A 15,796-nucleotide genomic window follows, 5' to 3' on the forward strand; every position below is an offset into this window, starting at 1 on the left:
TGTAGGAAGCAGAGGAACACTGCAGTGGGGACACTGCTGTGTATTATGTGTAAAAGAAAGATGCAGTACATTCTTGGGACCAGAGTGTCACTTCCGAGACTCCCACAGCTTACTACTGGTGATAGATATCCAGCCTCAATGTTTCTATTTCCTCCTAATGATGCATTTGTGCTTGTTAAGGAATGACATTACACCTCTTATGAACGTACAGCCACTCCCACCCTTTCTCGCACGCACAGTTACTCACTCGTTCCGTCTCTTTACAGAGAGGCACGGTTTGTTTAATTATAGATTTAGAGCACAATCACTGCTCACTGGCGGTATGTAAGACAGAGCCTTGGCATAAAGCCATACCGCAGATAGAGTCCAAAAGTCTTTGCAGATCATCCTCAACCTCCTCCACTGGCCCACGGTGCAAAACATTCACTTACACTGAGCCTCTCTCAAATCTGCACTGACAGCTAGCAAACACTGAACACCTTCAACCGCTACTACTGTCAGCATCTTCAAGCTATACCCACCGCAGAGTATCCAACTACACACATTGCCTCGTTGGCTTACGTGCGTTCAGACGTGTGCGCCGCCTTAACCGCTACAAAATCATCCTTCAAACAGACTCAATCTGGCAGGAGGCATCAAACCCTCTTTAAGTTATTTTAACCACAACGGACCTTTAATGTCAACAAATGCACTTTCAGTTTTCATTTAATGCCTCACCTTAATTGATGTCAGCTCTTTTCTGCTGCAGTATTTGCAAACAGCTTTTTAATATGATAATCATTGATTCCTCATGAATAGTTTGCTCTCCTTCCTCCTTACTAATTGACTACTGATATTATGGAGAAATGTGCAGCCACATCTCTGGGGAGGAGCACGACTTTAGCCAAATCCTTTTAAATTAGCAACCTGTTTAATTCAGCGTCACACACATAACTTTTAATTGGACTTGTATCCAAGACAACTAGAAGGGAAACACTGTACTGACTATAAGATTATGGATACTTGGTTTATTAGCACTGGGAAAAGGAGGGCTCTTGAAGGTCTGACAGTTTCACAAGGTATTGAAGGGCTGAAAACGTTTATGGGAGAGCAAAGACTCTGTTTAAATTGAATTAAATGAAAACTGGGTAAGTCAATATGTGTGTTATTGTGTGTGAACATGTTTCTGTGTACTCAGCTCCCACGTTTGACTACGGAGACATGCCGTCCCCCCTGAGTGAGACAGAGAGCACCATCACTGTCCTGCTTCGCCCAGCCCAAGGCAGAGGGGCCCCTGTCAGGTGGGAACATCTTCTCAGCTAATACATCTTTTTTTTAATACCAAACATGGATTATTAAAGGTGCACATCCCCTCTGTGTTACAGCACATACCAGGTGGTTGTTGAAGAGGAAATGGTGAAGAAAGTAAAGAGGGAGCTGGGGCTTCAGGAGTGTTTTCCACTGCCGATGTCCCATGGGGAGGCGCAGGCCCGAGGCACTCCTCACTACTACACAGCCGAGCTGCCGCCCAGCAGCATCCCAGAGGCCAGTCCCTTCACTGTGGGCGACAATCACACCTACAACGGCTACTGGAACAGTCCTTTGGACCCCCGCAAGAGCTACCTTGTCTACTTCCAGGCTATGAGCAACTTCAGAGGGGTGAGTGATTTTTAAAGGGGTGAGTTTGGAAGTTTTTGAAGTGGGTTTTTATAATGTTTTCTTTACTATCCAAAATCTCTTTACACACTAGATTTGGGTCAGCACACCTTCAGTTTAGAGATGTAAATAGAAGGCACAGCATGGCAGCAAAGCAATATACTTCAGTGGAAAGGGGTAACAACAAAACATATTTTAGCCACATTATTAATAGTTTGAGTCAGACTCCATTGACAAAAACAGTGATTTTAACTTGCTGAAGGAGCTGGCTCGGTGGGTCAGTTTATTTGTGTAATTGTCTGATTTTTTTATGTTTTACATTCATAATCACAATAATACAACCAAAAGGAAATGATTGAGGCAGCGGTAGCAGAGAAACCTTTATGTTCTGAAAGGTAAAATCATGTTTTTGGCAATGGAGTCTTGTTGCTTTGAAGAGAACATACTGTAGATAAAAACAGTGTAGCTTCCCCCATGGAAAAGCTGCCTGCCTTAAGATATTCTAAATATAATACACACTTAAACTGGTATTGTTTTCTTAAATGGGTCTTTCTTTCAGATGGCTACAAAATGTCTACAGCAGTACTGTACATTGCTTTGCTCCCATTTTAGTCCATCTGGGGATGTGCCAACTGACATCTACAGTAGGAAAATACACTGACAGTGTACCTCATACAACCCAAAGAAAAATCAAAACTATCATTGTAATTCCCAACAATGCTTTGGGTCTGACTTCATGAGCTAGCTGTACCCATTAGAGTTCAGAATAATGATGAGTCTTGTTAATGAGTATCTGTATTTACTAATGCTTTGGTTGTCTCCAGGACAATTGGCATTGTCTGGGCTCACAACCCTTGAAAAGAGTGCTGTGAATGGGGTTGTTATATGATAACACATTGAGCTGGCAGTGTAACTTTCTGGAGATGATGTATGTTGATATTCAGCTTGGATTATATTCAAGCATGTCCTAAACTGAAAATGACTTGCATGCATTAGTAGAGCTGGAATTACTCAGGTTCAACAAGGTTCCTTACTTCATTTCACTTGATTTGGGATTTATTTTCTATGCTCTTCATCTGTCCTATTTATTTCTCCTGTTCACCGTGTTCTCTTTCAATGGTTCTTACTCGAATGTCCTTATATTCTCTTATTTCGTTATACACATAATCAGCTGAGTATTTTTTTTAAATAGGAAGTACATTTAGACCAAGGTAAACCAGGCTTAGAGCTTTTATCTTAGCATTTATGACCACACAACAAAAACTCTTTGTGCATCCTGGTTGTAAACCCCTTAAGAAAGCAGTGTGTTATTTTACACTGTTATGTTTCCATCGATATCACTGCACAAGGCCCTCCATTCCCCATTCATACCCAGAGGACGCCACATTACCCTCCCAGATTCCATTACAGGGAGAGATGCTACCTGGGTGAGGCAATTACTTAAAGATAATTGGACACAGGTGCAGATGATCAGAGGTAGAAAGCTGCTGCTTTAATATCCACAGACAGTGGCAATGGAGCTGAGAACTGTTGCCGTGGGTTACGCAGCCTTGTGTGAACATCATCTGGGAATAGGAACATGGAAGCTGGGTTACTGGTGTTTGACTTTCCACGTCCTGTTAGTGGTTAAAATCCCTTGAACACCAGTAGGATATTTTTCCAACCCAGTGGAGAAACACACGGATGTAGTGCAGTGTGAGCACTTCACACAACTAGGCTACTAAGCATGGGATTAGATAGGGGAGGCCTGGCTTTACCAGCGGATGGGATTAGGTTTTGTTTTGTCTGGCATGGGGCCAGTATCCATGACCCACAATGAGTGGAGACACAGAGCCAAATCACACAGCCAGCACTGTCCCGGTCTCTCAGACACTGCTGCCTTTGCCTGGACATACAGTAGCAGTCACTGTCGAAATCTGGGCATCAGTCCTGTGTTTGTGCTGCAGTGCTGCAACAATTCTTCTTGATTAAGTATATTGAGGGCAGGAACCTGTGTTCAATGGCTGCACAAGATGTTTTTAATCCCAAAAATGTCCTGCAAACACATAATTACAGATTCTGCTTTATGTCAGGATCAGTGTTTTGGACTCAATGCCAGGTCTTGTGACTTGGTGCAATGTGGTGCAATCAATGTTGCTTTATTTTTAAAGGGACATCAGCTTAAATGCTTTTGATTTGGCTCAATTCCGTTCAGCACAGTTGAGGGGCTATGGCAACAAGAACAGACACATGATAAAGTGCTAATTACATAGAGAAAGATAACATTAAAGAGCACAACACAGCAGCAATTAAGCTAACAGACCAACAAATAGCAGTATGACATTGATGCGTTTCTTTGCCTCCTAATGACATTATTAAGATTGCACAAGTGATAATTAGACTGTCTGTGTAAACCACAAAACAGATGTTAAGGTTTGGCTCGTGCAGCCTGTATGGACTGGAATGTACCACTTGCATAATGTCCTTCGGGCTATTTTGTATCTTCCTTTGTGTTTTGTTTTTCTTGCCTATCCTCCGTGTGCAATTATGCATTTCAGTCATTTTACATTTAAACACTGTGCTCTCTCTGTCACAGAAACGTAGGCCAAAAATAGAGGATTTTAGCATTCTAAATGTGATTTTGTAGGGACGCATTAATGCATTCAGCATATTCATGTACTCTGGGGTATTGTTGTAGTAGTTTTTTGGATTGTATACAGAAAAGGGAAACATAATTACCGTATGCCCACTCATCGTGGAATAAGTTGGAATAAACACTTCTCTGCTCTTGAACTAATAGGGTTCCTGGCATTGAAAGCAGTCACAGATTTACTTTAATAAAACAAATGCAAATAAGAGAGTCTGCATGTGGAAGTGGTGATAATGCTTTTTATGTACGGCAAGGTTATTGTACCCTGAACACCTTACACAAAAACAAATTGTCAGCCTTCTTAGTTTATCATTTAATTGTAGAGTGCAATAAATCAAAGCATGTGTGGTTTGTCTGGATTGTGTTTGTGGGAAGCAACATTGTACCTAACTCTTGACAAAGTTGCTGCAGTGGGACTAGTTGAACAGTATATAGGACACAATATTTGGCATTTACCCATGATAATTATCTGGAGATTAAATGTCAAGCCGCCCTAATTGCTTTGATTGAGTCATCTAAAGAGGTGCTTGTGGGCAGAGACAGTGGCTTTGCCGGCCACAGAATAGTCATTCATGACCTCTACACACACACACACACACACACACACACACACACACACACACACACACACACACACACACACACACACACACACACACACACACACACACACACACACACACACACACGCACGCACACAATGTAAACCCCTAAGAGTGTACTGTGGAGGCTTACTGGTACAGCACGGCAGGACGTGTTATGGCTTCTGCTGAGTCGGCACACCACCATTCAGATGTGCATGCTTCACAAATGTGCATCGATCCATTAAAAAGCTTTTTAGTTTCTCTGTTATCATTTATAGTAGATATTGATGTCAATATACTTTGTTTTAATTGGCCAAAGCTTGTTATGATTAAAGATTTGAAATGCTGTCTCCATTCAGGAAATTCAGGTTCAGATTAATTTTCCGCTCTTGATGGAAAATATTTCCTGTAATTAAGCCAGTCACTTCAAAAGCTCAAGTTTAAATGTCAGCATTTCTGGAGACACAAGAAATTCCCATGTCATGCTTTTCCGGTTATTACCCGTCCCCTTGTGTGTTATGAAGGTTTTTATGCATGTAAACGGTCTGCAGAGTCAAAACCCTCAAAGGACACCCTGTAGCGAGTAAAACTCTAACACTATATCTACGCCGGGATCCGGAGTCGAGGCTGATCCTCTTGCTGTAGTCCTGTGTCTTGGATCCTCTATCCTGAGTTCTGGATTAAGTCGTGGACTTCGGGTCGTTGCTGAACCTGTCTCTGCGGTCCTGCCTTGGGTCTCGTCATGCTGCTTCCCTGATGGCTTCCACATTGTAGCTGACATCCTCGTGGATTCATCTTCTTATTATACACATGCATTTCCTAACATTCGGTCTATATGCGGTATAATGTATTATCTCTCCAATTTACACACGGCATCTATTGCACGTCTGTCCGTCCTGGGAGAGGGATCCCTCCTCTGTTTCTCTCCCTGAGGTTTCTCCCATTTTTTCCCCTTTAAAACTGTGTGTTTTCTCTGGAAGTTTTTCCTTGTACGATGTGAGGGTCTACGGATAGAGGGTGTCGTTTTTCTCATACTGATATTCTGAACAATCTGTGCTGTTGTATTTGCTGTAGGCTATTTTTATTATATGTACAGCACTTTGGCTCTACCAAAAATCGTTTATAAATGTGCTATATAAATAAAACTTGATTTGATTTGATTTAACGCAGAAAATACCTCCCCAAAATGCCTTGTTGGAGATACGTAACTGTCCATTGATTCTTCCGGGTACCGCATGATGTCATGCGTTACCCGGAACCAAATGGACCAATCCGTGGAGCCGTTACGTTACGTCCGCGGAGCCGTTACGTTAAGCCCCCGCTGATTGGTCCAAATTGACCAATCCACGGACTTCCTCACACACACACTCAGTGCAGGCAGCTCTGCTGATCTCTCCTCCCTGGCTGCAGGCTTATAACAGACAGTTAGGATCGCGGCGAAATTCTCTCAGCAGACCCATTCTCACAGCGTTTATCAACCTTTTTCTTACTCAATATCAAGCCACACTCATTGTCTTTACTTCGGCTGTGACTTTGTGTGTGCTCAGGGTGAGTTTGGCTGTGTTTCGCTGTGTATCGCTAAACAAGGAAACCACACCTCCACGGAGCTCAACAACGTCCTGACCAATCAGAGCACACTGTGCTCACAGGGAGGGTGGGGGCTGGAGCTATTGGAGGTACAACGAGCCGTTAAAGGCAGAGAGTGAAATTCAGTGAATTCACGTAGTTTACAGAGATGCTGTTTGAGAAACCAAAGTGATTTTGGAAAATTGCACAATATAAATCTATTCTAGTTGACCTCAACAATGGAATTATGATCAGTGGAAATGGCCATGACATGGGACCTTTAAAGCAATTTGATTAATAATTATGAATTATAACAAACATATAATCAGTAACAATGGAGATACATGTTATTAAACTGTAAGGAAAGGCAAGTTTATTTATATAGCACCTTTCAACACAAGGCAATTCAAAGTGCTTTACAAAAATGAAAGAAATTAAGAGCATTAATAAATAGTGCAGCAGAAACATATTATAAAATGGCATTTAAATATCAATTAAAAGCAGCGGCAAAAAGAAAAGTCTTCAGCCTGGGTTTAAAAGTAGTCAGAGTTGCAGCGGACCTGCAGGTTTCTGGTAGTTTGTTCCAGATATTTGGAGCATAATAACTGAACGCTGCTTCTCCATGTTTAGTTCTGACTCTGGGGACAGAAAGCTGACCAGAGGACCTGAGAGTTCTGGATGGTTCATAAATTAGCAGGAGATCAGAAATGTATTTTGGTCCTAAACCATTCAAGGCTTTATAGACCAGCAAGTGTATTTTGAAATCAGTTCTTTGACACACAGGAAGCCAGTGTAAAGACTTCAGAACAGGAGTGATGTGATCCACTGTCTTAGTGTTAATGAGGACTCGAGCAGCAGCGTTCTGAATCAGCTGCAGCTTTCTAATAGATTTAGTGGGTTAGTGGGACCTGTGAAGACACCATTACAGTAGTCGAGTCTACTGAAGATAAAAGCATGGACAAGTTTTTTCAAATCCTGATGTGAAATTATTCTTTTAATCCTCAATATATTCTTAAGGTGATAGTAGACTGACTGTTTTAATGTGACTGTTGAAACTCAGGTCAGAGTCCACACCTATCAATCAATCAATGTTTATTTATATAGCCCAATATCACAAATGTTACATTTGTCTCAGTGGTCTTCACAGTTTGTACAGAATATCAGTATGACAACACGACACCCTCTGTCCTTAGACCCTCACATCGTACAATGAAAAACCTCTGGAGAAAAACCCACAGTTTAAAGGGGAAAATGGGAGAAAACCTCCCGGAGAGCAACAGAGGAGGGATCCCTCTCCCAGGACGGACAGACGTGCAATAGATGCAGTGTGTAAATCGAAGAGATAATACATTTTACAGCGTAGGTAGACCAAATGTTTGGAAATGCATGTGTCTATAATAAGAAGATCACGCATTTTAAAAGGTTTTTCGCCTGCCGTCTGTCTGCAGACTTGTCAAAGCATTAATTCATAGTTTTTACTAACTGGTATCAGTATGTTGTTACTTCGGCATCATTTTGAAACGTGTATTACAATTAAATCACGGTCAAATATGTTCATCTTGTTGTAGTTGTAGCCCCCTTGACAGCGATTCTCGCTCTAGTTTAGCAAACTCAGCCCGACTCAGCCCTGTTTGTTGGCCTCGATAGAACCACGATTTAGTCGGGCCAGAAAAAAGGTGAAAAAGTAGCCCCGGGCCCAAACTAGGCCAAGTGGAAGCGCAACCAGAAACGGGCCCCGCACGGCTCGGCACGCTTAAAGCGAGCTCCGCGCTGCAGTGGAAACGCGCCATAATAGAACCTGGAGAGGTCAGAGAGGGGAAAAGTTTTTGGATAAAGTTTTAAATATAAGATTTAGGTTTTTAGGATTTAAGTGAAAGAGTAAGAACTAAAATGTATAGGTGAAGAGGCACAACGTATCTACGTCAATGCACTCTTATTAGATTATTTTATTTTATCATTATAAGCTTTATCAAAAAGGAAGGTCTTAAGCGTACTCTTAAAAACGGATAGGCTGTCTGCCGCCCGAACACAAACTGGAAGCTGATTCCACAAATGAGGAGCTTGATAAGAAAAGGCTCTGGCTCCCATTGTACTTTTAGAGCCTCGAGGAACAACCAACAACCCTGCATTCTTGGAACGCAATGCCCTAGTAGGACAGTAGGGTATAATGAGTTATTTAAGGTAAGATGGTGCCTGCCCATTAAGGGCTTTATTGGCGAGAAGAATCATTTTAAATTCTATCCTGTGTTCTATAGGGAGCCAGTGTAAGGCAGCCAGAACAGGAGTCCCTTTTCCTAACTCTAGTTAGTACACGTGCTGCAGCATTTTGAATCAGCTGTAGCGACTTAACTGACTTCTTGGTACACCCTGATAATAAGGAGTTACAATAATCCAGCCTAGAAGTAACAAATGCATGGACTAGTTTCTCTGCATCGTTTTGAGGCAAGATATGCCTAATATTGGCAATGACTTTTATTCGTTCCTCCTTGGCTCCAAAAACAAGTTTTATCTTTATTTAGTTGGAGACACACCCAGTCATTGATTTGTTCAATAGTCTCCTGGTGAAATTGTAAATGTGTGTGTCATCTGCATAGCTATGGTAACTTATTTAGCTGTTTTTCCTTATTTTAACCAGTGGTAGCATGTAGATGTTAAACGAGAAGAGGCCCCAAGATGGAGCCTTGAGGAACCCCACATGTCATATTTGTCCACTCAGATGTGTAGTTACCTATAGAAACAAAGTTGTTTCTGTCCTTTAGGTAGGATTCAAACCAGTTTAGAACTGTTGCCAAAATTAATACGTTGTGGTCAACAGTGTCAAATCCAGCACTGAGATCTAAAACTGTAGAGCAGCAATTCAAATTAGGTCATGCAAATAGCAATACTACCTCTTGACTTGAAAGATTTATTTTCACCCACTCTAAATAGATCTGACTGCAGAAAATGTTGCTTACTGTAGTTTCAATGAAAAGAAGACAAATCTTCATCAAGGATTTAAGAATTCACCAATGCTTTCCCATCAGCCTCAGTTAGTGTAGGTTGTGATTATATGCTATCATGCTCAAATAAACACAACCTAATATTATTCCTGTATGGCATAGTAGTATTAGCATGTTAGCATTGCCATAGTTAACATGTTAACTATCTGTTTTTGGCCCCTACAAGTAGAGTGGCACATCATGCTAATAGTTCCTCAATGGTTCATGATCAAAAAAGTGTATTATGGAATAGAAGTAGAAAGTAGCAGTAAATGAAAAGTACTTCAAAATTGTGCTTTATTTCAGTATTTGAGTAAATGTAATTGTTTCAATTTCCAATACTTATAATAAGTACACGAAACATTAGAACAAATACCTTAAAATTGCTAAACAAATTGTTATTTAATGAAAGTTGCACTGTGCTGATGATAACTACAATGGATTTGATCAAAATGTACTCCAATACTACCGTTTATTTTTCAAGCTGTTGTATGCAGGTTTAATGTATATAAGCCCATTTACCTGTTTTTCTGTTTTCAATCTCACAATTTTTCTCGACCAAAAAAAGCATTTGCTAATGGTAAACATACTCTTGTCACTCTCTGAGTCTGTATATTCTGATTCAAACCATCAATTTAAGAACTTGCTTAAATATGTGTCACCTTGAAATGGATTTTCAATAAAATAGATAATTTAAAAAAGCAATTTAACTGGAGTTTGAGGAAAGTGCTTTTTGCTCATTTCTAAATGGGCACATTTCCATAATTATCCCATAATGCCTGAATTAGCATCTGTAAATCTTAATTTGATAATGCATTTCATCCAAGAGGTGGTTGGATGGAATTGGATTACAGTGTTGGATCTCATTAGTGCTGTTTGACAAAGGCCCTTTTCATAATACTGAGATGTCATCAGTTGAAATTTGAATACAATTAATTCCTTTTTATAGTGGTGCACTGGTCTGAATCCCCTCCCTTTAATTATGCACTCTCCCTTTCAACGCTCAGATTTTCTCCTTCAGCAAGAATCTTTAATCTCCTTTTCAAACACTTCAGCACAGCTCTCATATTTGAAACATTTTGTAACCTCACGTCGTCAATAGGACTCTTAACACTTTACGTTTTTCTTTTTTAGAGGAGTAGTGCAACCCACTCGTGTTTAGTCACATGAATATTAAATCAGAGGGCAGAAACAGCAGAGAGGGTTGACAGCAGTGTGAATCCAGCTATGGTCCTCACCTGTTACCGTCTAACATCATGTTTTAATGTTCACTCAAAGTGTCTTTCTTATCTGCTGTGGCCATATTTTCAACTTAATGTTGTGTGTCTTAGCTCGGCAACTCACAACATCCTATTTTCTTTTATCTCATCTCTTTTATGCAAAATGCTAAGCAATATCCCCCCCCACCCCCCTCCTCTGATGTCTGTGTTTTCTTTATCTTTCAGGAATCAAGAATAAACTGCATCCGCATCGCTCGCAAAGGTAATTCAACATGAATATTTATCCTCCCACAGACACTGTGACCTTGAATGAGTTTCCTATGCATTGCAATGTTGTCTATTATCTCATTGTTCCAAGATAAGAAATTAAGAATGTAATTTTCACGGTATTGGTGAGTTTAGTGTACACCGCATTGTTATTCACCTCTTTCTCAAGTACAAAGATGTGGATGTGGAGAAGCGTTGTCTGACTGGTCCTTGTTGTTTAGCAGCATGCCTCTGAGAAAAGGGCAACAAGCGGGGAGGGATTAAGGGTCAGGCTTTCATCCTGTTTGTTTGGGGGCAGACGCCGGGACACACTATATCAAAGGCAGTCTCTTTGTTCTCATCAGCAGCCCGCTAGACAGCTACATCTGAGGGCTTTGACCTCGAAAAGGTCCAGAAGGGTCCTCAAGATCAAAACTACCAGATGGAGTTACTTTGACCTATCAGTATAAGAAAGCCAAACCCCACCCCCTCATCTTATGTACCTCCACCATTTGGATTCACAGGGACATGAAAAGGGCAAGGAAATTGACTCTAAGTCCTATTGGCAGGAGAGCCCTTCCTGCTGTTGCACACTGTCAGATCATGGTGAATAAAAGTCATGTATTTATAGTTATCATAGCACCGCAACAGTAAGCAGAGCCTTGCAAGTAAATTGTCTTGGCGGGAGTCTTTTCTTTGGTGAAGGCCTTTTTATCGTCTGAGAGTGAAAAACGAAAAGAGATGAGGCTCTCCTCAAGCATAGAGCCAAAAGGCAAGGCCAGCCATTTCGGCTCAGTGTCTCACTCCATCTGCCCCACGCAGACACCCGGTCGGGCATTGATTAATTATGCTTTCACACGTCAATGCAGTTTTACAGTGTGCTCGTCTCTTTTCTTTGACACTAAGCTAAGAAAGGAAGAAAGAAATGCACACGGGCTCTAAAAGTAAAAATGATAAATAAGCAACATTTTAACAATACAATCAATATACTGTAGAAAGACAGAAGTTAAAGGAGACAAAAAGTGCACAATGAAAAGTAATCTTTTGAAAAGATTGGCGGATTTACATCAGCCACGTACATGATGATTTATCTACCAAAAAAAGGACATACGAATGAAATCATCACGTAGATTTCCAATTTCAAGGTGTGACTGGTCAGTTTTTTGTTGGTGCTGTTCGTGAGCTCCGTGATCCCTCCACCATTTACATAGCATGTGCATCATTGGGTCCTAAGCCCTTATTATCAAGCAGCCCATCACAGGCAAAGTGGAGGCAAATGATTCTGGCTTGGATAACAAAGCTGGAGATTACATTTCAACTTCCAGGTGACAGTTTAATTAAGGATCCTCTGGCAGGCTCAACACAACAATAGACTTCCATTTCTCCTCTAAGTGCCAATTTCCACCATCGGGCAGCTGGCAGGTGCAGGGATTCATGTGGAAATCTATTTCATGCTCGTGTTTGGCTTAATAGAAATTTCTAGGCTAAATGTGGCAAAACCGCCTTATCTGTCCAAAATGTCAGAAAACTGAAATTGATTTTTCACCTCCTCATCTACATTTCTCGCCAATAAAACGCATCCCTGTATTTCCCGTGTACGTGTCATTTTAAATGAAGTCACAGAAGAAAATGAACTGCAAGTGCTGAGTTGTGTTTTTTTTTTAGGGCAGCACGTTAGGACTGATTCTATGTTATCTCCAGTTACAGTAGCTTCCAGACATAAAGCCATATTTGGGTGATAGCGTGTCTCTGTGTGTGAACAGGGACTACACATTGTTTTTGTATTCAGTCTGACTGAACCGCTTCCTACTACTCAAAGTAAAGTATACCTTTCAAATGAGCTGTCCGTAGGTTGAGCAGCACAAAAAAAAATCACATTTTTGGAACAACATGGAGTTAGCAATTCGAAAAGCCACTTCCTGAGCGTATATAGAAGGAACATATCCTTTCTTATATCAAGCCAATGACTAATTACAGTATCTCCATTCTCATATGCCAAACACCCATCATTGATTTAAAAAAAAACCTGCCAAATACTCAAATAATATTGTGCTTCTTTCATCTTTGGTAAGAGGGTTCTAAAGCACCCCAGTATATGCCCCCGGCTGCAGATAGTTGGGCTCAAACATGGCATCGTTTTCATTTTCCCTGCCCCAGATCTGATTCTTCCCCAGCAGGCTGCAAGATAGAGCAATATCCCCAGGCCCGCTGTGATTTCTTCTGCCGCTCTCCAGTTCCAAAAGGCTGAGAATGGTTAGTTTCGGGGTTGTTAAGGCCTGGAGGACAGGCTGACACACTCAAGAAAAACTAGATCAGTGGGCCCTGTACAACAATACAAAAAGAACCCAGTGCTCAGCACCATTTACATAAGTATGGAGCTTTATGCCAGAGAAATGAATAACCTGCTATTATGATAACGACTTTTCCAGAGGTTTACAGACACCCGGGCACCTTGAGATTATACTGTAGGGCTGTGAGGATGACTTGTGACTGGGAGAAAAAATACACTTTATATATTTATTTTCCATATTGAATAGAAATTTGCTGCAAGAGTTTAGTGCATGTACAATAGCATATGTACTATTGTAATATCACAAGGTGTCAGGTTATTGTTGCAGTGTCATTGTACAGAAGAACAATTGCTGAATCGCTCCTTTTTGTACATGACTAATGGGTCTTAGCTAATGAGTTAGCATATTTGCAAATCCTGCGAAAATAGTTTCTTCTTCTACATCAATGTATTGCAATCTGTTTATGTTCTCAACTCAGTTTGTTTTCTGTAAACATCAGTATAAATCTTTAACAGTCTAAGTAGCCGGTTGAAAACCTCTTAGACAACACTATGCAAACCAATCATTTCGCTTGTCAGAGCAGAAGTTATCATTATGTATGTCTGAGGATTACAGGTTTGTTAGGTTGGACAGCATGGACAATCGCTGTCTGTCTTCAGGCTTCACTTCTTTTATTCACTTGTCTCTTTTATCTTTAACAAGTATAGGAAATAACTACTGTTATAGAAGTGTAGCCTTGACGTTGAGAAGACTATTATATAGTGGATCTCCTCCCAGCAGTCATGATAAGCACTATGAAGGTCTGTAGTGTTTTGTGAAAAGAACACAACTCTGAGTTCTGTGTGCATTCATTAAAGTTATTTGAAGCTGTGGGTTTTCTATTTGCCCATGTCTGCATTACATTTTTCACTCTCTTTGCTTACTATGAATAATTTATTTGGCACCTTCAACATTATTTCTGTATGTACTGTATTTGCATTGTGCCATTTTTATTCATGTGCATCTGTGTTTCTGCTTCTTTAGCAGCCTGTAAGGATCACCGCAAAGCTCTGGAGGTGTCCCAGCACTCGGAGGAGATGGGTCTGATTCTCGGGGTGTGCGCTGGAGGCCTGGTGGTGCTCATCCTTCTGCTGGGTGCCGTTATTATCATCATTAAGAAAGGGTAAAAGTCTGCTGATAACTGTTGATCGCACATCATGCCTCATTATGCACACCCCCATATTGTTTTAGTCTTTTATGTTTTGTTTTGGACCATTTAGTCATCAGTTTTCATATTTTGCTGAACTTTTGAAAAGGTCATGCTTATTTAGGATAGAGTCTGAAACCAACAACCAGTGCTGCATTGTTTTCATTGCCTCATGGTGCACCGTGGGGACCAAACAACTCACATCTGTAGAGCCTATCTGAGTGTGGAGTATCTAATTAAAGGCGGATGCAATTCAATTAGCCACTTAATTACGCACACCAAGCAGAGGCCTGACCCTTAAATGAGATGGTAATTGGGAGGGAAAAGGTGTGCTTTAAGAGATTATTAGCCAATGATCCCGCAGGTTTACAGTACATCATCTACACATCTGGCTCGGCATTTATATAGCAGCAGCTGTAGGGCAGCCTGAGTTTAAATCTCAAATAAGGCTTAACCTGGCTTACTAAAATAAGATAAATGAAAATTTGAAGAACCTGCCGTGCCAAATGGGAAGTTACTCAGGGCTCCAGCAATCATTACTAAATGGCTGACACAGCCTCCCAGCTAATATTGAATAATGTTGATTCTGAAAGTCACGACTACTCTGCACATTAGCCCGGGTTCCTATGCTAAGCCACCATGAAGTCCGCTCTTAGCGAATTGATTGCTAAAATGTTTCTGACGGGAAGCCTTGCGGTCTAGTCCTTGAAGTATAACACTGAGACATATTCGACAGAAGGGAAAAAAAATAGTTTTTCCGCCAGCACCTGCTTGGTTCGTTTGCATGTGTCATACGGCCGCCTGCACAGCCGAGCTCACGGGAGGATGGATTTCATTTTCACTGTAATCAATGCATTCTGCCCTCAGCTGGCATTGCTTTCATCTTACATCTCTACTTCTTCTTCTTGATTATTTTTCTTCTTCTCCTGCACTCTTGCCAGGAGGGACTACTACTCTTACTATCCGTAAGTGACTCCACCCCTTGCTTTCCCATCGTTTCAGTGATCCATCTTATACATGCTTGTGCACTGGCTGTCAATCATAAGGTGTAGAGGGAAAATAATGAAGCAGTTATTTGGACTTTATCACCTTTTTTCTCTTAGTTGCTCTATATTTTTACCTCCATAGCATTCGTTACTAAACATAACATTTCCTTTTTCCTCCTCTCTCTTTCTCTCTCTGTCTATTACAATCTCCCCTGTATTGTTTCCATGAATAGGAAACCAGTGAACATGAATAAGACACCCATTACCTACCGGCAGGAGAAGAGCCATATGGGCTCCATGGAGCGCAGTTTCACAGACCAGAGCACTCTGCAGGAGGATGAAAGGATGGCCCTTTCCTTCATGGATGCGCACACCTGCGGCACACGCAGTAAGACAAAAGACACTCAGTGTGCACAAACCTGGCAGCTTACCACTACTACACAATGCAATTTCAAACTTGACACACATCATCCCT

The 15,796-nt window shown here is 41.1% G+C and overlaps 1 protein-coding gene across 1 annotated transcript in view; it reads left to right on the forward strand.

Annotated features, from left to right (window-relative positions):
- Positions 1 to 15,796, forward strand: part of ptprub (protein tyrosine phosphatase receptor type Ub) — a 153,360-nt gene that overhangs the window by 105,129 nt on the left and 32,435 nt on the right. The window contains exons 11-15 of the mRNA XM_079692435.1: positions 1,178 to 1,280; positions 1,365 to 1,638; positions 10,838 to 10,874; positions 14,173 to 14,311; positions 15,555 to 15,709. Coding sequence (XP_079548561.1) covers positions 1,178 to 1,280; positions 1,365 to 1,638; positions 10,838 to 10,874; positions 14,173 to 14,311; positions 15,555 to 15,709 — 708 coding nt within the window. The remainder of the gene's footprint in view (positions 1 to 1,177; positions 1,281 to 1,364; positions 1,639 to 10,837; positions 10,875 to 14,172; positions 14,312 to 15,554; positions 15,710 to 15,796) is intronic.

This window comes from Notothenia rossii (assembly GCF_949606895.1).
Source record: "Notothenia rossii genome assembly, chromosome: 7".
Lineage (NCBI taxonomy): Eukaryota > Metazoa > Chordata > Actinopteri > Perciformes > Nototheniidae > Notothenia > Notothenia rossii.